This window comes from Mytilus trossulus, chromosome 2, assembly GCF_036588685.1.
Source record: "Mytilus trossulus isolate FHL-02 chromosome 2, PNRI_Mtr1.1.1.hap1, whole genome shotgun sequence".
NCBI classification, from domain to species: domain Eukaryota; kingdom Metazoa; phylum Mollusca; class Bivalvia; order Mytilida; family Mytilidae; genus Mytilus; species Mytilus trossulus.
The window spans coordinates 83,230,254-83,256,466 of NC_086374.1; the positions used below are offsets into that span (position 1 = coordinate 83,230,254).

The 26,213-nt window shown below is 31.7% G+C and overlaps 1 protein-coding gene across 1 annotated transcript in view; it reads left to right on the forward strand.

Annotated features, from left to right (window-relative positions):
- Nucleotides 1-26,213, forward strand: part of LOC134708172 (uncharacterized) — a 95,483-nt gene that overhangs the window by 36,358 nt on the left and 32,912 nt on the right. The window contains exons 7-22 of the mRNA XM_063568501.1: nucleotides 12-134; nucleotides 1,755-1,858; nucleotides 6,262-6,428; nucleotides 7,065-7,170; nucleotides 8,082-8,283; nucleotides 8,588-8,756; nucleotides 9,204-9,318; nucleotides 9,732-10,020; nucleotides 10,585-10,689; nucleotides 12,268-12,356; nucleotides 12,903-13,035; nucleotides 13,370-13,529; nucleotides 13,851-13,948; nucleotides 14,537-14,707; nucleotides 16,205-16,305; nucleotides 23,872-23,983. Coding sequence (XP_063424571.1) covers nucleotides 12-134; nucleotides 1,755-1,858; nucleotides 6,262-6,428; nucleotides 7,065-7,170; nucleotides 8,082-8,283; nucleotides 8,588-8,756; nucleotides 9,204-9,318; nucleotides 9,732-10,020; nucleotides 10,585-10,689; nucleotides 12,268-12,356; nucleotides 12,903-13,035; nucleotides 13,370-13,529; nucleotides 13,851-13,948; nucleotides 14,537-14,707; nucleotides 16,205-16,305; nucleotides 23,872-23,983 — 2,244 coding nt within the window. The remainder of the gene's footprint in view (nucleotides 1-11; nucleotides 135-1,754; nucleotides 1,859-6,261; nucleotides 6,429-7,064; nucleotides 7,171-8,081; nucleotides 8,284-8,587; nucleotides 8,757-9,203; nucleotides 9,319-9,731; nucleotides 10,021-10,584; nucleotides 10,690-12,267; nucleotides 12,357-12,902; nucleotides 13,036-13,369; nucleotides 13,530-13,850; nucleotides 13,949-14,536; nucleotides 14,708-16,204; nucleotides 16,306-23,871; nucleotides 23,984-26,213) is intronic.

Genomic DNA, 26,213 nt, shown 5'->3' on the forward strand with positions numbered 1-26,213 from the left:
TACTTTATTAGACATAAATGAATGTGCCTTGCCACCATATCCCTGTTCTGTCGATGCTGACTGCGCTAACACAGATGGCAGCTATGAATGTAAATGTAAAAATGGATACACCGGCAACGGGAAAGATTGTACAGGTATTTTACTCTTTATATAACAACTATAATTACATTTCTGCATGGATTTCTCCACTGTGTTGACAAATGACAATATTTTATGCATAAATAGTTATTTAGAAAAAATGACAATGAAAAATTAATTGAATTTTATGAATCATAGATTTGGTTTGTTTAGAGAATATGTTGATAAGCATATTTCTTTAAAAAATCTATTTTGAATCATAAAACCTGTATAAGGACGGAATGACCCAATGGTAAACAAGCATAGGATTTCAAGGTCAATAATGACTACTAATTCCCATATTCAGCCAATCAGAATGTGCGATGTTGGCATTAAACCAATCATATGGTTATTGATTAGATTACTGATGATAACAATTTTACAACAGATGTTGTTTTTTGAGTCTATCTTTTCTTGTAAATATTCTTTTCTTGTCCAAACTAAAACCAGAAACATGGATAATTAAAAATAGATATAGGAAGATTGTGGTGTGAGTGCCAATGAGACAACTCTCCATCCAAATAACAATTTAAAAAGTAAACCATTATAGGTTGAAGTACGGCCTTCAACAGGGAGCCTTGGCTCACACCGAACAACAAGCTATAAAGGGCCCCAAAATTACTAGTGTAAAACCATTCAAACGGGAAAACCAACGGTCTAAAAGCACATTTGAAAGATTTAAATTATGCATTCCTTATCTTGCAGTAATTATTTACCATAATCAGAAGGTTCACTGTGGGTTACAGCGTAATGACCGTGAACATTTATATATGTCTGCCTAAACAGAGGTTATTTTGTAATGCACTTTTTATCCTATAATTTCTGTATGAAGATATGAAACTACTTAGACCCCATTAACACTGGCAACAAAATTGAATCAATTGATTACTTTAATTAATTTTGAAAAGACCATTTCCCATTTACATTGCACTAGCAAGATCGATCAAGATTAAGATTGATCATATTTAATCCAGTGTGTTTACGCTTGAACATAAAAAGAACCGGTCTGAACTTTATTTTTATATCTAAATATAACATTCACCTTGATCTAAGCGTTGACACCAAAAAAAAAAATTGATTCAAATAAGATTGATCTTTTCAAAACCACCTCTAGGGGTAGATTTTTTAAGTCGGATTGAAGATCGATCTTACCCGTTTACACTGGACCAAAGATGGATCTTAGTAAAGATGGATTTTTTTTGTCAGTGTAAATGGGGTCCTACTCAAAAAACATATCAGAAACAATTTTTGGGTTATTCCTGGATGGTTTTTATTTTGGAAAGCAAAAAAACATAGGAGATTATAACAGTATACAAGCCTTAAGATGACAGCTTAAATAGTGTTCGATCAACTTTGACGACCAAAGTTAATGTGTGTAAAATCTGGCTCAAAGTGTCTGTTTAGTGTAAATCATGGTACATAATTATGTAGAATTATATATATTTTTTTCATTTGTATATACGGTAAATATAATATTTTTCTAAAAATCAAACTGAGCTGGAATATTTAAATTGAATTGTCTTTAATAGAAATAAAGCAAGTGAATAATTTACTAAATGAATGTAGCTTTAAAGTATTTTTAAAATTAATATGATTTAAATAGTTATGGATTTCACTAGAGTTCTTTTAACTTACAGCAATGCCGAGGACATGTGATGAAATCTTTAAAACAAAACCCAAATCAGCTGATGGACTTTATATTATTGATCCAGATGGACCTGATGCTTTACCTCAAGTGGAGGTGAGTGGGCCTCTATTTTACCTCTGATCACATGGTTATATTGCTGGAATATTCGTCATTTTCTGGTATACACTAATTTAAACAACAAACTCTGAAGGTAGTCCTTGTTAGAGACATATGTTCTGTGTACAAACAAAAGAAATGTAAAAAATTATTATGGATATTAGTAGATATATGATTGACAATGAGACATGCATACTATCGAGATTCCAAATACTTGGATATAGAAAAATGAAGGTTACTTCAACAATGAACAGAACAAATACCATAAAGTAAACTATAAAAGAGCCCCTGACATGACAAAAAGTAAAACAATTAAAAAAAAAACACCAAGAAACCCAAAACAACAAACAAACAAAAACACACAGCAACCAACTACAATCTCTGAACTACAGATTGTTTTTCCTTAAAGACAAATCCCTCTATTGTTTATGCGCATATGCAAGCGCAACAGTACTATGCCGTCAGCGTTTTATGACGTCGTGGTTTCCGCGAACTCGAAACGTTAATGAGAGTTATTCCTCTTTGAGCCGATGGAGAGAGTGACAAACGTTTCGATAAGTAGATTTTCCGAGAAGAAAATGAAAATTGTTTTTATATAATAGACATGTTCCAGAATTGGATATATAAATTAAGTGTATCTGAAACAAACAACAAAACAGCAAATGATAAAATATATGAATAAAAAGACAGTCAACTATACAGCAAACTAACAATTGTCAAGAAACAAAAAAAAATCTGAATACTCGACAACAAGATGGAGGGGGATATGACCTTTATCGGGACTCCGGGATCGGGTGTTTTTAAGGTCGGGATTTCGGGATCCGGGAATCCTTTCTAACTTTACTTTATTTAAATTCGGGACCTCGGGATTTCGTTTTTTTTTAAGTCCGGGATTTCAGGATAGGCCAATCATATTATAATATAAAACTAATTTCCATAATTCGCTACGTGTATGGACTTATCTGTTCTATAGAGACAATCTCTTTGGTAGCCTAGGTTTTAAATTGTATTTTTATTTCCACAAATTATTAAGAAAGTATGAAAATCATAAATCATGTCATCAAAATTCAATGTATCTTTAGAATTAGAAACCTAACGTACCTATATGGATATGGCAAATTACATATACGTATTTTGAATGTGTAAGGCGATTACATTTTTACACGAATATAATATTTAGATTTATGACAACAAACAATAAAATCAGTAACCCAACGACGCATACGTGTAAAATAAAGTCCATCTAGAGAAGTTAACATTTTCGCTTCTGACATTGTAGGTTTTTGTATTTGACCACTCCCGAGTATGATCCGATTCGCCAAATTTTATATTTATGTACTAGGTGCGCAACTTTTATATAAAAAAAACAACATAATCCTTCCTGTGTTTAAAAGTTGTCTGGATGAAGAATTAAAGAGGAATGCATATGAAACATGAATGTGTCCAAAGTACACGGATGCCCAACTCACACTATCATTTTCCATGTTTAATGGACCGTGATATTGGGTAAAATAATCTAATTTGGCATTAAAATTAGAAAGATCATGTCATAAGCAACATGTGAACTAAGTTTCAAGTTGATTGAACTTCAGCTTCATTAAAAAACTACCTTGACCAAAAACTTTAACCTTAAACTTGCACTTCCATATTCTATGTTCAAAGGACCTTGAAATTGGGGTCAAAAGTCAAATTTGGTCTTAAAATTAGAAAGATCATATCATTTAAGCAACAAATGTACTAAGTTACAAGTTGATTGGACTTCAGCTTCATCAAAAACTACCTTGACCAAAAACTTAAACTCAAGCGGGACAGACGGACGAACGGTCGGACGCACAGACCAGAAAACATAATGCCCCTCTACTATCGTAAGTGGGGCATATCGTAGGTGGAGCATACAAAATCAATAGTTGATTTGAGAAAAAAAAGGTCGGACTAGGTTCCATTCATAATCACGGTATGGCAACTGTATGAGTATGCTTATACTGAGTTTCTAGCAACATGACCGAATATTTCGATATGATAGATGCCTATGGATGAATGATCAAAACAGAAAGTATGTTAAATAGATCCCCGTTAACACTTGCACGAACTTGAATCGATCTTTTAAGAGCATCTCTCATTTACGATCTTTTTAGAACTTTGCAATTTAAAAATAATCGGTCATTTCGTTAAAAAAACCACTCGTAGTAAATAGAATAAGGAAATATTTGGTTCATTAGATGTGCTTTTGCATTTGTTAACTTTCTTTTTGATTAATATGTCATAAGTCCTTTTAAAAACAAAGAAATGTCAGAATAATTTTACTTATAACGGTCATTTTGTTTCAAGATGAGGAATTTACAGAAAATAATAATAAAAAAAAAATTAATGAATAAATACAATTGAAATGATAGTTTTTAAAATGTGCTCCGATTAACACACATATATTAATAAGCGAATACGGAACGAATAAGTAACGGTATCAGTCGAGCACTGAAACGGGTCCTGTCCAAGGTCAGGAGCTTTTAATTAAGTAGTTGTCATTAAAGTGTTACATATTTGTTTTTTATTTATTTATATTTTGTTCATAAATTTAGCCGTTATTTTCTCGTTTTAATTGTTTTTCATTTGTCATTTCTGGACTTTTTATAGCTTTATATGCATTATGAGATTTGCTCATTGTTGAAGGTCGTACGGTGACCTATTATAAATAGTTCGTGTCAATTGGTCTCTTGTCGAAATTTGTATTATTTGCTATCATATCTTTATCTTTCAGAAAAATGACGCAAAAAAACGTCGTATACATTTTTGTTTATCTTCATGTTCTGTCAAATCATTTGAGTATACGGATGAAACTCTGAAATCAGTTACTTATATGAGTATATTAAACTGACCATGCGCAGATTTATTTTCATATCTACATAAAATATTTTGAATTGTAGATCAATTTATCTAAGCATTTAAACTTAAACAAAGATCAGGGTTGCGTTCAATATCGTAGCGGCTACATAGGGCTACGTAGATTTATGACTATTGAACATATAGCTAGCCTAGCTGCTACATAGATATTGATTGCAGCTAGCCTAGCTACTCGTCCATAAGATCAAAATCTATGTAGCACTACGTAGCCGCTACGATATTGAACGGAACCCGGTTCATAAAAAATCGATCTTTTTAAAACTACATTTGGAAGTGGTATTTTTAAGTCCGATCTTTCTCATATTTGCAATATCGGCTCGTCGATCTTTATTGTTAGTGGTCTTAGATTTCTATTGATTTTAAATTATTATCATCAAAATAAAAAGGAACAACATTCAAATTAGAATTCATGATATCGAAAGCAAAGGTCTGTCTAAAAACTGTTGTCTTTCAGATATACTTTGACTGAACTATGAAATTATATAACAAATGTATTCACCATTTTAAGAAGAATTTCTGCTCAACACATAAGCACTATAAATAACCTGAATAGAAATGTTGTTCATAGTAGCATAATCCATTCGCGTGTTCATTTGTTCAACGCATTGTTTTCCAACCACCGCATTTATATTACGTGTATGTGAATCTGACTGAAAACTAAGTACTATCACGTGTAAATTAATATGCATTAATAGTAGTTGAAAACAAACAAACAACATAACAACAAATAACGAGAACTGTGTTGTCCGTAATTTGTATAGGAATAACGTCCAAAACCGGCGGAACGGCTTTCGACGTTATTTTAGAATTGGCGCAATGTATTCCCGCCATTTCAAATTGTTAACCCTTTTGTAGAAATATCTCTTTTTCCATTCCGGGGACCCCATCTTTTTATTTCATGATTTTATCTAAAAATAAACAACGCATATTCTGTTGAATACTCATTGAAAAATTATTGGTCAATTTTTTTTAAACATCATTCTTTTATAGTTATTTCACAATAAATAAAGGCGGGAAAATTATTATAGCAACTTATCGCTATTATTTTCCCTTCAGAAATTGGTAATATTATTAAAATAGTTTGTATTAACAACTTGGTTAACAGAACAAACAGGTTTTTTGGGAAACCAACTTTAAAAAAAAATATTACACTGCTATTGACTAGAGGTCCCGATTTCCAAATTCCATGAAAAAGACGGCGTTCTAAATCGAAAACGAGGTCGGTGACCCCATTTTTTTATTCGCTTTTTTTGAAGCTTTTACCTAACCTAAAGTAAATATAAAATATAAAGAAGATATTATTGGTAGATCTGAATAGAAGGATTTGTCTTTAAGCTAAATTTGAGCATTTTTGTTATTATTAGAACCTGGTACTATACATTTCGACTCAAATTTTACAAATTTATACAGATTTCACTACCTTATGACCTAAGAAAACTTTTCTTGTTTACCCTTATTATAACAAAAAGTAAAAAAATGTATTTTGTTCCTCCAATAACCAGGTATATTGTGATTTTATGCCTGACATGGGTGTAACAATCATGAATCCTAAAACTGAGATGGTCCAGGTAAATAGGAACACACCTGAGTACAGTGTAGAGTATGAACAACAAATACCTGAGATAGAGGCAGTGGCAGATAACTCCGGATTCTGTTTCCAGCTGATGAGGTTTGTTACAGTTATGATTGTACCATGATCCCTTGAATGAATTCTTTAAAAATATATTAACCAATAGCAAGTTTTATTTAAAAAGTTTTAAAAACTGTTATAAACAAATAATTCTTATCTGATTTGAATAAATACTGTAAACCAACTTATTTTCGTGGATACTTTATTTCGCGTTTCCCCTTTCTTGACCACTTCGCGGCTATCAAATTTCGCGATTATCTGATTTACTTGATGAAGTTTATTAAGGAAAGATCAAAGATTGACATATGTGCGACGATTTATATTCGCATTATTTTTATACTCGCGAAAGTCGCGAAAATAAGTTTGTTTACAGTATTAGGGTTCAAATTTAAGGCCAATTCAATGGCACAAACATACAATTTACATGTGATAGAGGTTACTATGGTTACGATTGGGAAATTTAAATTACTTAGTGCCAATTTAGATCATTATAAGGATTAAACATATTTTTTAAGGAGTTTATTAATTGGCATATATATTGGACCAAGTCACTCACAAACATGTATGTGAGTGATTTGGTCCAGTTTATAAACCAATAAATTCCTTAAAAAATATGTTGTAATTAAAAAATTTTGATTGTCCAAATATTTCAGTTCAATGATTTTGTTATTACAGTGCTAAGTGCCGTTATTTGGCCAAGATGTTAGATGGTGATGATTACTGGGTGGACAGAAAAAACAACTCACACTACACATGGGGAGGAGCTAAAACAACTGGAAAGGTATAAAGTAGGGTATTTGAAATACATTTCATGTAATAATATGATATTTGTATTTGGAAATCACTTAAACATGTTAAAAGCTATTGAAAATAGTTAATCTGTGAATGAATTAGGAACCAAATACTTTTCAATTCTTCTGTTCTTTTCCAAACTTTACTCCAACACTCATTTATCTTTGTTATCTTTAAGTCATGTTAATAAGTTTCTATTTGATAAAAGGTTAAAATAATTTTAATTGAAAAGACTTTTATCTTATACAGCATTGTGCCCTAATATTTATTTTTTGTGTTATTTAAAATATTTGTGTATATTACCAATATACTGCAAGGATATGTTGTGATCAATGCTAAAAGTGGTGGCAGATTTACCAGAGATAATATGTGGAGGTGTACCTTCATTGGCAGAATTATGTTCAAAATTACAGATAAAGATTAATTTCAGTGTGCATCCAAAGTTTACAGTACTGCACAACAATTAACCCTTTTCTCCATAGTGACGCATTTTGACGCAACCCCCTTTACTCCATAATGACGCCTTTTGACGCCTGTGTAGTACCTCAGCTGAAACACTTTGACTACAAAGTGTCTGGAGTAGACTTAATAAAATGTGTATCCAATATGAAAAGGAATATCTTAAGTATATCAGACTTAAATTTATTTGATGAAATATTTGTTTTTTCGCAGTGTATTAATACTTGAAAGCATATTATCCAAATTTTATTGAAAAATTCTATGCAAATCAAGCATGCAAAAAAAAAATCAATGGAAGAAAAGGTTAATAACTTACTGCCTTGACATATGCTTTTGACATTTGTTCTTTCTTTAAAAAACTAACAAATTGTTCTTTGATTGCTATTTCAATGATATTAATGCCACATCTAATTTAATCTAAATTTGTTTTTTGTTTTACAGTGTGTATGTGGACAGATAGGTGCTTGTCCTAATCCTGATTCTAACTGTGTGTGTGATGGTACAGTAAATGGACAAATTGATGATGGAAAAATCATTGAGAAAGATCAGCTTCCTATTAGAAAAGTCTACATTGGTGGATTGACAGGTTCTGAGAAGATAGACATCATCCTCGGACCAGTCACATGTGGACCTAAACCATTTGGTAATTCTAATTGGAAATAATAATCATACCTGAAATTTAATTGCATTTTCTCTAAAGCATTCATTTCTTTATAAAGATATTTATAAAATATTTATAAAGAACAAAAAACATTTTTCTTTGTTCTTGCCCTTGACATATAAAATGTGTGCAACACGAGGGATGTTATTGTAATTTATTTCAACAAGATTTAAATTACTATATTCTATTTCTGCAAGGATATTTTTATTGTACTCTTTTATGTTTCAGCTGAAACGGATTAGTCTGTTTCTGTAATGACAATACAATAATTTGCCTTCTTTTAAAGGATTTCCAATCGATTGTTATGAAGCAAAGTTTAGTGGGGATAAAATCAAGAAAGATGGACCTCTGATCATAGATGTTGATGGGCCTGATGGACCAGCGAACCCTATCTTGGTCCAATGTGACATGGAATCCTATCCACATGTTGGCATCACAGTTATAGTCCATGATCAGTAAGAAAAGTTTGAATTTTAATGTGTTAAAGTATTATAATGGTAGCGCATGAAATGTTCATTAATTTTTTCTACGGAAATACAAATAAAATTTTCCTGAATCTGCTTTATGTGAACATACCATACGATGTCATACATTTTAAAAATTCAACTTTCTGTTAACTTAAATAGCAATCATAAAATTTAGTTTTCATGGTTTAGCTAAAGTCAGTGTACAACCCTATAAGAAATTTAAACTTTGTTAAACATTTGAATCTTGTTTCATGAAAAACATGAAAATGAGCATTATTATATGTATAAAATCTATTATTTATTGCTTAAAAAAAGAGTCGTCTTACTTTGTTCATTGAGCAAAAAATAAAGGAACTAGGTGTATAGTTTATGTAGAATAACAAAAATAATTTTAGACATGCCATATACATAATTGAGTTATTTTATTTGCTTCAGGCCAGGTCCCACTCCACCTAATACACCCATTGAATATGCTGGTAATAACGGAGACATCAGTAAAATTATTGAAAAATCAGCATTCTGTAGACAAGATGTCACATATGATTGTCAGGTAATTAATAATGTTTAACTTAGTATTGTTTTTACTGCATATCATGTTTCCTAAGGTGGTACCAAAAACTTTGACTAAAATTAATTTCGGCTTCTTTAATTTCCCTGACATAAAATATGAAAATTGAAAAAAAATTGAACCACACACTTTATCTGAAAGATTTTATTGAATGTATAGCAGTTTGACAAACACTTTTTGATAATTGAAAAGGTTACTATTTCCAAAACAATTTAGCGTAATTCAAACATTCAGCTGATTTTTACTGAGTTATCGCCCTGAAGTGTTAGGAAAATTTAACCCCAATAACCTACATTTTGTAATAGGTTATCTTTGCAAATTGTCATAAATGTATCAACAACACTAAAATATTTCTTGCTGAAAATTACAATTTCAAGTACCTGCTATTTTTGTAGGACTCACCAATTATGGCCAATGGTAACACACAGATTGTAGATATAGACGGTAACGTGAAAGATTACTATCCAGGAGGTCTGCCTGGAAGGTGTGCTTGTGGTTTGACAGGAACATGTTTTGATAAAACCAAACAATGTAATTGTGACACGGTTGATGGCGTCCGACGACAAGACTTTGGTCCAGTGACAAACAAAGGAGATCTGCCTGTAGGGTCTATAACATCAACAGACCCAGGAAATAATTCCACTGTTACTCTAGGTCCATTGATGTGTAGTAGACGAGAATTTGGTAAGCATGTTATTCAATTATATGATAAAGCCAAGAGAACTGGATGTCGCTAATAAAGACAATAAACAATCAATCAATAATAATTATAAGCTAGAATGAGTCACCTTTATTCTCAAACAAATCATGTGCTTCACTGTAAAATTAGCTTTCTAAAATTGCATGGTTAAAAGTGCCAACTATCTTCAAGGATGAAGTTTAAGGTATATAGTAAAAAGTAAAGTAACATTAAACTACAGATAATGAACAGCTTCATATTTGATAAATACATTCTTTGTGTCTTCCTATCAGTTGGCAGATCTTTATGTCTGACAGAGGAAATATTTAAATCTCTTTACAACATTACTTTTTAAGATTAAAAATTTAAAATGTATTCAACAGTCAAATTGTCAGTAGCAGTTTAAGCTCATTTAGTTTACAACACACGTTGACAGATTTATAAATATATTCTGCAGTATTATGATTAATGTTGTCCTTCTTGATAAACTTTAAAATTATTTTGAGATTTGCTGATCCTGAATAACTTTACTATCATCATGATCATTAAAATGTTTGAATTATTTACAGGTTTTGAAGCAAACTGTGAAGTTCTTCTACAAAAAGGTTCTGATGTATCATATACGTACTGGATAGACCCAGATGGTCCCTCAGCTATTGATGCTGTAGATACAGGTATGATGTACTATATAGTTGGTAAGGTGATGTATCATATACGTACTGGATAGACCCAGATGGTCCCTCAGCTATTGATGCTGTAGATACAGGTATGATGTACAATATAGTTAGTAAGGTGATGTATCATATACCTACTGGATAGACCCAGATGGTCCCTCAGCTATTGATGCTGTAGATACAGGTATGATATACTATATAGTTGGTAAGGTGATGTATCATATACCTACTGGATAGACCCAGATATTGATGCTGTAGATACAGGTATGATATACTATATAGTTTCCTAGGTAATGTGACTTATGCCTACTAGATATTTCCAGATAGATCCCTACCTATTGACTCTATAGATGGAGGTATAATATACTGTGGTTAAGTAGTTTGACTTATACCTACTAGATATATTCAAATGGACCTTTACCTAATGACTCTGGTATAATATACAATATACTGTGGATTCATTTACTTGTCAAAGGTACCAATTTTCATGTACATATTTAGTATTTAGGGGAAAATATTATTTTCGTAGATATTTAATTTTGTAGTTTTGAAAAAGGCTGCACTGTGACAAGCCTATAGAAGATTTGTACTTGTTGACCATTTAAATTCGTACTTCACCTTTACCAATGAAATTCACGAAAATTAGTGTACTGTGGATTCATTATTATTCGTTGGATACCAATTTTCATAGATTCCGTAGATCCAGGTGAACCAGAAATTAAATGTTCAACAAATAACAAATTTTCTAAATATTTGTATGCAGACCTAGGCAAAACCACGAAATTTAATATCCACGAACATTTTATTTTCCCCTAATCCACGAAAATTGGTACCCACAAAAATAAATGAATCCACAGTATCACATAAATGGTAATGAATCCACATAAGATGATAGGGTAATAAAGACTTAAACCTACTAGATAGATTCATATCAACTTCCACCTATTCAGTATTGACTCTGTGGATATAGGTAAACTATACTGTATACTGTGGATTCATTATTATTCGTTGGATACCAATTTTCATGGGTTTCGATGGTACAGGTGAACCACGAATTAAAATGTTCAACAAATATCATATTTTTAATAGACCTTGTATACAGAGATTGGCAAACCCACTAAATCAAATACCATCAAATATGCAAGTTTTTAGCAATCCACGAAAATTGATACCCACGAATATAAATGAATCCACAGTAATTGGTAAGGATGGGAAAATGTTCAAATGTATTTTTTTTAACCTACATGATAGATCCAGATTGATCTCTACCTTTTGACTCTGTAGATACAGGTATAACATAAAGTATCACTGCAGCTGGTATCACAGGGATGTATTGCAACTTGTATTTAATTGATAGTCTAGACCCACAAAGACCTCTGTCACTGGACTCTGATATACTGTTTAGTTGGAGCTTTATTGTGATATATGTCTATTAGAGAAAAATCTGTATGACTTTGAAAAATGATAGATATACCCATTAAAAGCATTTGTGTGCATTCAAATTACAAAAATCCTAATACCAAGTACATTTTGTAATCTTTGTTTAATGATGCTATATATATGTAATTTACATTACAGAAAATGTTGCTCCTTTCCCTGCTCAGTGTGTAATGGTAAAGGAACCACCACACGGTGTTACAATTATACATCATGAAAACGAAAATTATGTAAGTAAATTGTATATAAATCTGTAAATGCTAGAAGCTTTTTTATTACAAGTTTTCCTGATTATAAAAAAGAAGATGTGTATATGCAAATGAGAAAACTTTTCACAAGAGACTAATTAAATAAAGGACACTGAAATAAACAACTATAGGGAACCGTACAGCTTTCAACAACAAAGTCCGTACAGCTATAAAAATTGACTGTCCCTTTGGTATCTTTTTTCCCTCTTCTATAAAAGGCTTTATATTGACAAATGTAAAAAAAATCAAATGAGAAAACTAACAGCATTATTTATGTAAAAAAAAATATTAACAAAAAGCAAATATGTAACGCAGCAACAAACGACAACCACTGAATTACAGTTATAAAGCAACTCGCATTTTAAAAAACAAGATCATAATTATAGTAATTTTTATTTTTATTTTGATGGTTTCAATTTTTTACCTGCAATGTTTTGATATATATTTTTTTAATATATTTTAAATTAATTTTCCTTTTCTTTTTACAATTTAGATTCTATTAATAGATTTTCCTTACTTTAATCACAGGAAACCTTGGAAGGGTCATTGGTACTGAATTATTACTATGTATCTGCACTACAATTTCAAAAACTACGCAAGAGATCAGTGTTTTGTACACAGGCCGTGTCATTTCAATGCACAACTTCACCTATTTTTGAAGGTCAGTTCAGTATAGAATTTAAAGATATAATATTGTGTTCTAATTCTAATTTGAGTTATCACTTTAGAGACCTAATGATTATTTTTGTTTTGATTTGTTGAAAACAGTTATTTATTAGTCAAAATTCAATTATGGCATTAAATTTACTTGTTTTCCTCTGAATTTCCATTTTTTTTTGCGTTAGAGAAAAGGCAACTATGCCTATTGAAGTCAGATAGAATGAACATGTTTTTGCAGATCATTAGAAAAGAGTCTTTAAATCATTTATAGACAAAACAGATTCCAACATTTTTTGTGGTAATAAATACCATACCGGTACTCGTATTAATTGTAGGTGGTGCTCCTAACATCGAGTGGTATGATATAGAAGGAGACGCCCATTCCTACTTCAATGGTAATGGTAGCAAAGATGGATGTGCCTGTGCTCTGACGGGAACATGTGATGGTGGGGCTGGCTCACTCTGTAACTGTGATAAAAATGATGCACAGAAAAGGTAAAAAACAATCTTATTTAAAAAAAAAATCACATTATATTAAAAAGAAGATGTGGTATGATTGTAAATGAAACAACTGTCCACAACACACCAAAATGACACAGACATTAACCACTATAGGTCACCGTAGGCCTTCCTTTTACATTGTGTTACTGCACTTAAAATTGTAGAATTTAACCATGGTGACATTCTTCACTTTACAGCCAAAATTACATAACTTCAAAAGGCATAGTTGCCATTTTTTATGATTTCATAAAAAAAATATATCTTCCAGTGTAATGAAGGCTTTTAAAATGTTCTCCCAAATATTTATATTTATAGAGAAGATGTGGGTAACCTGATTTTGAAAGATGACCTTCCTGCTGCTGAGGTCAAAGGTTTTGGACCATCAATCAATGTAGGACCATTGAAATGTTATGGTAAGAACAGCAATCAGTTAATCTAAAAAGAATATTATTGGATATTGTTTTGCGGCATTAAATATACATATCATTAAATATACATATCATAATAGCATGTTAACATTTATAATAAAATAAAATGTATACCACATTGCCGATTGCCAATGAATCAACTCTTAACATGAAATCAATTGAAGTAGAATTTTTTAACTATAAGTCATCGTTTGGCTTTCAACAATGGGCAAAACCCACACTACAAAGTGAGCTTAAAAATATTCACCTAGACCATATAAGTATTTGATATCATAAAACAAAAGGAAAGAATACATTCTCTTTGTCTGATCGTACAGTAATTCTACCCTCTGTTTAAACCTGTTATTATAATTTTTACTCCTCCAGTGAAGAAAAAACAAACAATGCTTTGTGCCAGATTTTTATTTTACTTAATGCAAATACCAAACACCTACCCTACATACTGTGATTTGTAAATATTTGTTTTCTTATTACTAAATAAACTCATTTTTTGATTATCATTACCAGACACCTACTCTACTTCCTGTTTTCTGCATTTGTCTAGGAAATGTTTTTTTTTACTTATCATTACAGATACTTTCCCTACATGCAGTGATCTGTTTGCCTATATGTACTTTCATCGGTTTGAAAATGAGGCTATGGTTAAGAATGGTGAATACACAATCAACCCAGATGGCGCTGGTGGTGTGGAATCTTTCAAGGTCACATGTCAGTTCCCTAAAACAGAGATTCCAATCTTACCTGGTTTGTATTTACTGTTCACAAGTTTGATAATGTTTGATAATACTAAATTTACAACAATGTATAGACAATGATAATATAACAATTGTAGCCTTTGTATGAGGACCATACTAGGATTTATCGGTAATTCGTATATTTTCCTTTTGATCTTACTGCCTAATATTTTCGAGTATCAACGTACTGGCAGTATCACTGAAAATATTAGGCAATACATTGCCTGACGTCATAGTTACCGATAAACAGAATAATAGGTAGTTTCGTTTTTGATACTGACTTTATCATGTTGAATATCTTAACTCGCCCAAACGGGCTCGTCTAGATATTCCACATGATATAGTCAGTATCAAAAACTCAAATGCCTATTATTCTATATATATTAATCAGAAGGAGTATATCTACCTCAGAATTTGTCCTCAGTTAATATGCTTTTTAGCTCACCTGGCCCGAAGGGCCAAGTGAGCTTTTCCCATCACTTTGCGTCCGTCGTCCGTTGTCCGTCGTCTGTCGTCCGTCGTCTGTCGTCGTCCGTCGTCGTCCGTCGTCAACTTTTACAAAAATCTTCTCCTCTGAAACTACTGGGCCAATTCAAACCAAACTTGGCCACAATCATCATTGGGGTATCTAGTTTAAAAAATGTGTGGCGTGACCCGGTCATCCAACCAAGATGGCCGCCACGGCTAAAAATAGAACATAGGGGTAAAATGCAGTTTTTGGCTTATAACTCAAAAACCAAAGCATTTTGAGGAAATTTGACATGGGATAAAAATGTTTATCAGGTCAATATCTATCTGCCCTGAAATTTTCAGATGAATTGGACAATCGGTTGTTGGCTTGCTGCCCTCCAATTGGTAATTTTTAAAGAAATTTTGCCGTTTTTGGTTATTATCTTGAATACTATTATAGATAGAGATAAACTGTAAACAGCAATAATGTTCAGCAAAGTAAGATCTACAAATAAGTCAACATGACCTAAATGGTCAATTGACCCCTTAAGGAGTTATTGCCCTTTATAGTCAATTTTTAACAATTTTCATTAATTCGGTTAATTTATGTAAATTTTTACCAAATATTTTTCTCTGTTACTAATGGGCAAGGTCATTATAGATATAATTGTAAGAAGCAAGAACGTTCAGAAAAGTAAGAACTTCCAACACATCACCATCACCAAAATACAATTTTGTCATGAATCCATTTGTGTCCTTTAATATGCACATAGACCAAGGTGAGCATCACAGGCTCTTTAGAGCCTCTAGTTTGTTTTAATTATTGGGCCTTTTTTATTCATGCTATGATCCATACTGGATATTCAAAATGGAATCCACAGACGATCCAAATCCCTATATAGCTAGGAGCAATTACATGAAAAAACCATACAATGGATAGGTAAAATCTTATTCCAAAGGTGCATAATCCTCCATGGGAATCTGATGGGTTATCCTGTCTGTCATCATGTTCATTTTATTTTTTCTTATGTCTCATACCATATTATTTTATATTAAGGTACTAATACCAATGGCACTGAATCTCCAGATGGAACTGACCCCATTACTAAATGTTTTGATATAAACTATGGCAATGGAATAACTAAGGAACAAGTACAGGTAAGTAAACCAGGAGGGAGTGGCTTGAAACTCTTATCTCTTAAATAACTACTGACCAGTTAATAAAGTATGAATAAATCAGTGTTACTTAGCTATTCAACAAGTCTTATCCGTTGGTCAACTATTTTGAAAATCTTAGTCCAGGTGTTGGCCTAAATTCGCCAATGCAAACATTATGAAACTTAGTCCAGGTGTTGGCCTAAATTCGCCCATGCAAACATTGTGAAACTTAGTCCAGGTGTTGGACAATCACCTAAATTCGCCAATGCAAACATTCTGAAACTTAGTCCAGGTGTTGGACAATGGCCTAAATTCGCCAATGCAAACATTGTGATGAAAATTAAGCAGTGAGGTGTGTAACTTTTGAGATTGATTGATTGATTGTTGGTGTTTTAAAGTCATTTTTAAGCACCACTTTTGGGCTATTTCGTGGTGGTCAGTTTGTATGGGAAGAGAAGCCGGACTGTCCAGAGAAAACCACCAACCTTCTTAAGAAAAACTGACAACCCTTGTCAATTTGGATTGGAGTTGAGGGCACCTGCAAGGTTGGGATCTAAACCTTTTTTTTTTTTTTTTTAATTTGTTTTTCAGTAGTCAGGCTTTTACAATCCCTTTACATCACCACCTGACCATGGTGTTAAGAGGTTTGATATATATATATACAACAAAAAATTGACTACATTTTTTTCTTCTAATGTGAATATATATTATTTAAATATTAACATTATAATAAAAAGTGGAAAAGAAACAATCACGCACACATACACACACTCTCGCACTTGCATTAACCTGGGAACAGTATATCTAACGGGAAATGAATCTCGTACGCATTTCAGTATAAAGTTATTTCACTCCCGTACGTCACGAGACTTCGCGAGATTAATGGAGACTGGAAGCGTCGGACTGAAAGCTATCGTGACTGCTAATGAATCATCCACATAATTCCACACGTTCAACAACTTTAATGAGTTGGTAAGTTTAAGCATAAAGAAGATATATTTTTTCACATGAAGTAACTAATATGAGAGTGATTTATTCTATGTAAAGTGTTTTATTACTTTGGCCAAATTCACGATCATTGAAAAATGCTACTGGTGCCATTTTTTTTGTATTATCCGATTGCATTGCCCAACGTTTTGTGATGAAAAAAATGCGATCATGACAAATTTGAAGCGACAGTTTACAAGTCTAGTACACTAGCTTCACGTTTCATGTAGTTTGGATGTTATTTTATTGGTATTGATAAAGAAATCAGTCATCATTCGCGGTCTCATTCCGAAATGCCATTGGCGCCATTTTTATTATCCCCCCTCTTGCATTGTCCAACGTATTGTAATTAAATGAATGCAATTATTACAAAAAAAATGTTGCAGATTACAAGTTTGATACACTGGCATCCCGGGTAACTTAGTTTTAATGACATTTTATTGATATTAAAAGAAATATCGAGTCATCAATTTTGCCATTTTTGGTCCTTATCCATTGTTATCTGGCCAGTCGGTGTACCCAGGAACATATATATTATTATATTATACTATTCCAAGGTGTACCTTATTTAATCTCCATCACAATAAAACTCCTTTTAAAGCACATAAACACTAAAATAAATATAAAATTTGACATGCATATGTGATTTTGATGAAGTACATAAATGTCCCCCCCCCCCCCGCCCCACACACAAACACACAGAAAAATGTCATTATTTTACAACAATAACACTATTTTTTTATTTATAATATATAAGTATTGCAACCTTTATTTGTCCCATTTTTTTCAAAGTTTTAGATCATAAATGATTCATTTCTTCACAAAATTTAGAGGTGGCTTATGAGGGTGTACGAAGCGAATGTAGGACAGGAAGTCACAATTATTTTTTTCTGATTATTTTCTTTGAATAAAAGACGCTTATTTATACAAAAAATATATTTGTATTATACTTGAACTATTGTATATAAACAAACTTTGTAAACAAAAATTATCAAAAAAAAATTAAAGATGATCAAATTATTGTTAAAAAAACAAAATGTCAAAGTGGCTTGGCACCTAAATGGCTTCATGGTGCCAAGAAATATTATTTTTGCATGATAAATATTAAATAAATCTTCATTTTTCAAGTATAATGACACATTTCCTAAACTTTAATATAAATATATGTATATGTGTTCAAAAGTAAATATATAATCATGATAATAGTTTAGGTTTAGTTTGAATTTTTGAAGCTTTGCAGCAGGGGTATAATTTGTGCCCTATGGACACATTCCCAATTTATATTTTATCAATTTAGTAAAATTATAATTTTTATTGCAGTTACATATACAGTTCATACAGATACAGTTTTTTGGGCCATCACTGAATTGACAGTATTATGTGATATAAGCAGTGTTCAGACACCAGCTTTCCTTATTGAGCAAGATGAGACATATAAAACTATACCAATGCGATCCTTTCTCTATTAAAGAGAGCATATCAATATATAAGTTTGTTTGTTATTTATTTCATTATTAATAAAAAGTCTAATTGGTATTGTCACAAATAGAAAACGTTAATCAATCATTGCAAGAATTATAGCAGTTAAATTATTGATTGCCAATGAGACAACTATCCACAAAAGACCAAAATGACACAGACATTAACAACTATAGGTCACCATACGGCCTTCAACAATGAGCAAAGCCCATACCGCATAGTCAGCTATAAAAGGCCCTGGTAAAACAATGTAAAACAATTCAAACGAGAAAACTAACGGCCTTATTTATGTAAAAAATATCATTGAAAAACAAATATGTTATACAGAAACAAACGAAAACCACTGAACCCAGTCTCTTGACTTGGGACAGGCACATACATACAGAATGTGGCGGGTTAAACATGGGAAAATACTTGTTATAGTTATTCAATCTAACTAGGATACAATTGATATGAAGACTTAAAATATATATACCAAAGAACTGGTCATGATTGAGGTTTAAGGTTTTCCATACTAAAATATGCACTGACAAAAAAAAACATTCTTAAGCATTCGCATTGCAAATGTTAATCTGTCTTTCAAGCACGACAAAATCTACAACTTTTTCGGAAAATTTATGTATATATTTAGGAACTAGAAAAAGTGCGAAAAGCTTGCACAATCTTATCAAAAAATGAAAGTAAGCTCATGTGCAATCATTCCACATCTGATATCATTATGTTTTTAAAGCACTGCAATATATATATATATATTTGTAAGACTCTAAAGTGCGATGGTCACGCTAAAGTGCAATGGTCTATGCTAAAGTGCGATGATGTAAGTCGCTAAAGTGCGATTGTTGTTTGTTTTTAAGTGTAAAAAGATGACGCACTAAAGTGCGATGGTATGACACGCTAAAGTGCGATGGTCTATGACAAGCTAAAGTGCAATTGTGTATGACACGCTAAAGTGCGATGGCATGATACCCTAAAGTGCGATGGTGTTTGTCACGCTAAAGTACGATGGTATAACACGCTAAAGTGCGATGGTATGAAATACTAAAGTTTTATGGTAGCACATTTGCACCGCTTACAATCAAGTATGTAACGGAAATTGGGTTAATGCAATGGTTATTTTTAGTGTTTTTGAAAGTCATTTTTTTGTTGTTGTATTATTTGTAAATTATGCCGTTGGTTTTCTCTTTCAAACTGTTTAACACTATTCATTCTGTTTCTAAATAGCCTGGTTCAATGTGCTCCATGTTGAAGGTTATAAAAACAATATTTGCATACAGCAAAATATTTGGTCTTTGGTGAATAGTTGTTTTGTTTACAAGTTTTTGTTATGTATTTAAATTAGACTGTTTCAATTATTTTCCGCTGGTTTTTGATAACTCTCGGTTGTATAAGATTACTTTTTGCAGGGTTATTTATACGGTAACCTATAGTTAATGAAAAACATATTTTATTTTGTAAAGAGCCATATTGTCTCATTGGCGTTCATTTTATAATACAACACCTGTAGGTTTTTTGTTACTGGTTGGATGTCGAGTATTTATTTATTTAGTCGACGTTTGAGAAAAGAAGACATATTAATATAGGTGTGAATAGAAGAAAATTCCTTTTATTCTTGTAATGCCAATCTTTTTGTCGTACATGACCTCTAAACCCAGCAATTGACTTTTACGTCTTATCACAATCTGGACACTGATAACAGGGTGTGTTCAGTTGGCTAGGCTGACATGGTGTTGTTATTGCAATTTTAGACTTTTTGGCAGCTAAAGGTTCAAACTCTTCATCTGAAAAACTCAGCAGTGTCAGACTCTGTTTAGCATTCTAGTAAACCATCAAAGTCCATATCATCAGACCGAGTAGAGAAGTTCTCTTTTTTCTTCTTCTGTGGGTTTTTGGAAAGTTTGCTATAGCAATAAACTTTCTTAAGGCATCGGCCTAACCGGAAAAGAGGCAGACCATCAGACCGAGATAAGAAGTTCTCTTTGTCGTACATGGTTAGCAAATGAATGATTTGGATTTACAAACTTCATTCACATGTTGTGGGCTTGTGTGTATTTTGTCATGAATGTTGAGGAATCATGTTCAAAGCAAGTTTTCTCGGTCGGCTTGGGTTGTTTTTCATAATATTTTCATCATTTTTTATTGGGATGATATTTGTTTTAATTGCGTTAATCAAATCTTTTGATCCGCAATCAAATTCGAAATTACATTTTTATCAGCTAAAAAGCAGTTTAATAAAAACAATTATTCATATTGGAACCTTAAACATAAAAAAAAGTATGATGAGGACTTGTATAAACAAGTAATTTTGTAATTATTTCACTATGCTTCCTTATTTAAAAGAATTATCCAAGACTTTGTATTTTAATATGGAAACTAAAATAAATCATTTAAGAACAAAAAAGCTATTTTCTCAAGATAAAACGATTTTCTAGAAGAGGTTTGTTTTTAATTTAAAAAAAAAACTTGTTCAAAAACTTTTTATTTATTTAATTTTGAAAAAAGGAGACGATTATAACAATAATTTGCCGTTTTTAATACAATATATCTCTTTTTTATTATACTGTATATTTATAATAGTGATTCATTATATTCCTATTTCAATGAATAAAGAAAAACAAGTTTCCAAACCAATAGTTTTTGAGCTGTTTCGAATAGGAAATGTAGAGCCGTTAATTATCGACCATAATTGCGAATACGAATTTATACCATGTCCGTTTCCGTATCGTGTCATTTATTATTAAATTCACGACAAGGAAATCGGCGATAATTAGGTAGTGTCAAGTCCCGTTAATATATATGTTCCTGCATTAACATAACATAAATCAACTTGTGTATTGCAAAGAAAAATGTTATCTTTGTAAAGATCTGCTCTTTATGAACTGTAAGTTTCATTTTTTATTTTATATGATTTGAATCAAAAGTAATGGTGACTAATCAGTAAAAATGTAATCTAATGGGGCCCAGAATTTTTGAAAATAAGGTGTGGTACCATTTTTCTTTGCTATATAATGTTCATTTTCCTGATATTTTCTTATTTTTGCTAATAACCCTATAATACTTGGTTTCTTTTCATACAATTTACATTTGTATATATAGTTCTTTGCAATAATAATAATCAAATTCAACAGTAAACTCTCATTTTGAAGACCAAGAAAAATGTGCTTCTTAGATAATGTAAAGTTCACAAAATATCTTTTCAGTTTTTGTGAAAAAGTTTGCCATATAAAATGTGTTATTGGACATTCATAGAATAAATGCTCCATGGTTTCATCAGAAACCTTACAAAAAGTACAAAGCTTTGAATCTTTAAGTTTAACTTTATATAAGAAAGTGTTAGTTGCAATTATTCTATGTAAAAATTTATATTGAAAAGTTCTTAAATAAGTGTCTTTACATGATTTTCTTAAAATAACATAATATTCTGACCAATCTGCAATTTCAATACCTAGTGATTCCTCCCATTGTAAGAACTTTTCTGTTGGCAGTTGCACATTTCTGTCAACAAGATCTTTGTATACAAACTTTGCCTTTTTGTTACACAATAATCTTTCCAAAAAAATATCAATACAGTTAAAAGTTTCAAAATTTACATGAGCAATATTTTCTTTAATATATTCTCTCATATACTTTGGAATGTTAGCAATGAGACCATAATACTTTAAAAAATTATTTGTTTGAAGTCTTGGTCCTATCTGATCAAAATTACAAAAGTCCTTAGTCTCTAAGTTAATAAGGTCAAACAAAGACTGCACTCCCCTTCTATGCCACTGAATAAAATACGGAAAATCTACTAGAGGTGCAAAATTTAAAATATCTAATGACAAAATATCTTGAACAGAAATATTGGTAGCAGACCTTGCTACATGAAAGCTAAAAAATACATCCTTCCAAAAAGGATTGCTAAGACTATCAGAGATTTCTCTGAGTTTCTCCTTTTGAAAATGCAATACCCTTTCTCCACCATACTGTTCAAGGTTTTTTAATAATAATGATTGCCAACTACCATATAAATTGGATGAAAACCTCTTTATCCAGCCAATCTTAAGGTATATATTAAAATAATGTATATTAATCATATTTAAACCTCCTTGTGGAATATCTCTGATTAAAGTACTTCGTCTAATTCGATCAGGTTTTCCATTCCATATGAATTGAAAGAATAAAGTATTCAACTCATTTAATTTTGATTCTGGCAAGTTGGGTAGTGCAGTCAACAGGTGAATTAATTTTGGAAGTGCCAAAGTCTTGATAACAGTAATCTTTCCCATTAGGGTTAATTTTCTATGTTGCCAACTCTTAAGAATGCCTGACACTTCCTTTATCTTTTTGGAGAAATTAATTTCTGGCATACTATCAAGATCTAAAGAGAATTCAATTCCCAAAAGTTTAAAATTTGAATAGCACCACTGAAGTTTTAAATCAGGACAGAGAATCAGATCTGAATACTTTTTATTGCCAACCCACACAGCTTTAGTTTTGGAAGAATTAATTTTTAACCCAGATACTTTGTGGAATGAGTCGAAACAATTTAAAGTCTCCCTCAAAGATGTTTCAGTTCCATCCAAAACAAGGAAAGTGTCATCAGCATATTGACTCAAAAGGGATTCATTTTCATGAACAAAAGTTCCCTTTATTTTGGGGTTTGACCTTATTTTCATAGAAAGTAACTCAACACCTATAATAAAAAGATAAGGGGAGAGGGGGTCACCTTGTCTACAGCTTCTCTCCAAATTAAAGAAGCTTGAAAGATGGCCATTATTTATAACACAACTTGATGCTTTCAAATAAAATACTTCAAACCATCTGCATATAGATGGCCCAAAATTGAAACTCTTCAATGCTTTTTTCAAAAAAGACCATTCAATAGAGTCAAAAGCCTTTTCAAAATCTACTAGTAGTAAACCTAAGTGTGGACTGGTTAGTGATTACATTAATAGAACTACTTAGAACACTTGTCCACCAAAGCCCCCATAATTATTGAGAATAATGTGGCTTATTGTAAAGGTGCAAGATACTGCCTGGTAACAGAATGAATAGATTTACCAAACTAACCAAATTGACAGAATTGAGGGTAGTGTTCACCATTTGTATTGTATATTTTAGGCACTGATTGATAACTCCAAGACATGTGTACAGGAACTTGTGTATAACTGTGTTAATGCCCCTGTTACAGACCGTGTTCATTATGACACATGTGACGGGAACAAACAACCAGGTTAATATTACTTATATTTTTATACATATAATTTTTATACATATGTTTTTGTAATACATAAAACATTTAGCCACTAGACATTAAGCAACCAACAACCAATCAGTTTTCCTAAAATTAGGATAATTTTATTTTGAAATCACAAATCTTTCTAACTTGAAGATAGTTACTGTGGATTCATTAATATTCATTGGATACTTATTTTCGTGGATTTCATGGGTACAGGAGAACCACGAATTCAAATATTCAACGAAATACAAATTTCCTAAAGGAATATGAGCAGACTTTAGCACGAAGTCAAATATCCACGAATATGCAAATTTTTCTCAAACCATGAAAATTGGTACCCACGAAAATAAATGAATCCACAGTATTCTATGAAATAAAAGAATGTACAATTTCTTAATCGCTCTGTTTTAGCTACACACTGTGGGTGCATTATAATTTTTTGTAGAATTAAGTGGTATAGTTGGAATCAAAAAAAATCTTTTTGTAGACTTTGCAGATTTGGTGACAAAATTGAGAAATATTGTTGGATTTTATTTGGCTGAGGTCCAAAATTTTAATGTCCTCTTGGTTTAATGGTTATGTATTGCTGACAATTAAGAAATGGGTTGTGATGATCCTAAAGGAGTAGGTCCGGTAAGAGCCCTTTTTGGCCCCAAAATATAGCAGTTTTACAAAATTGTTAAAATGTAAACTTTTAGTTATTTATTGGATAGTAGAATGGTTCTGCTACATAAATATTAGCTGTTTTTGACAATACACTGCACATATATTGAGTACTAGCACCATTTAGTCATGCTAAATTACGGAAATCTTCACAATTCCAGCATTTTAGTCAAATTTTAGACGGTTTCCCTGTAAAACGAAAGTGGCCGCATTCGTGTTCATCCAAAATATTGAAATGGAAGTTGTATTTGATGATAATACATAACATATATAAAGATTGAGGATGAACACGGATGCAGCCACTTTCATTTTTGACAAAAACCATCTGAAAAGTGACATTTTTTCGCATATTTGGTAGATTTTTCATATTTTAGCTTGAATCGGATCGTTTTAATTGACTAAATGAGTTAAAATCTTTCACAAAAATTAATTGAATCAAATGAAATAGACACTTAAGTGTTTAAAAAGTGGTAAAAATCTTTCGTCAGATGAAACTGAAATTTGAGGCCAAAATCGGTCCTTACCGGACATACTCCTTTGCACAAGGAAAAATCAATGGCCTTTATAGTGGGTACTTCTTGTTCTGTTCAGTTATATTGATTGATTGTTGGTGTAAAAAGCTATCTTCAGTACTATTTGCTAATTCTTGGCAGTTAGTTTTTATTTGTTGAGGAAGCCAGAGTGCCTGGATAATCACTGACTGACCTTTGGTAGAAAAACTAATAACAATAGTCAATCAAGATTAAAGAAGAACACACTAAAGCATGTGGAGTTTGAACTAACAACCTCAATGTTGACAGGCTAGTGATATTGTAAATGAACTACTTTGACCACTGATTATCCACTGAAGCCACTGTTGTTAACAGTGAAAATGTCACTACTGTATTTCAAAATGAGAAAAAATATTTAAAAAAAAAATGATCTTGAAGAACAGCATGTAAAGCGTACTGTAAAAGGATAAAACATGAAGTATGTTCTGTAGAGTTTCATTGGTCAATATGGTACATTAGTAACATGAAGTATGTTCTGTAGAGTTTCATTGGTTAATATGGTACATTAGTAACATGAAGTATGTTCTGTAGAGTTTCATTGGTCAATATGGTACATTAGTAACATGAAGTATGTTCTGTAGAGTTTCATTGGTTAATATGGTACATTAGTAACATGAAGTATGTTCTGTAGAGTTTCATTGGTTAATATGGTACATTAGTAACATGAAGTATGTTCTGTAGAGTTTCATTGGTTAATATGGTACATTAGTAACATGAAGTATGTTCTGTAGAGTTTCATTGGTCAATATGAATTATGTTCTGTAGAGTTTCATTGGTCAATATGAATTATGTTCTGTAGAGTTTCATTGGTCAATATGCAGGGGTCGAATTTAAGCTTTTTTGTGTACTGGCCAGCCAGACCAGTGGACTGAAAACTCTACTGGTCTGGCTCCAATCAAAATATTTCACATTTCAATAGCCGGGACTGGATCACATGATGCTATATCTTCAGTGTGAAACATAATGAATAAAAGATCTGATAAAACAGTTGGATGCAATTTTGATCGCCA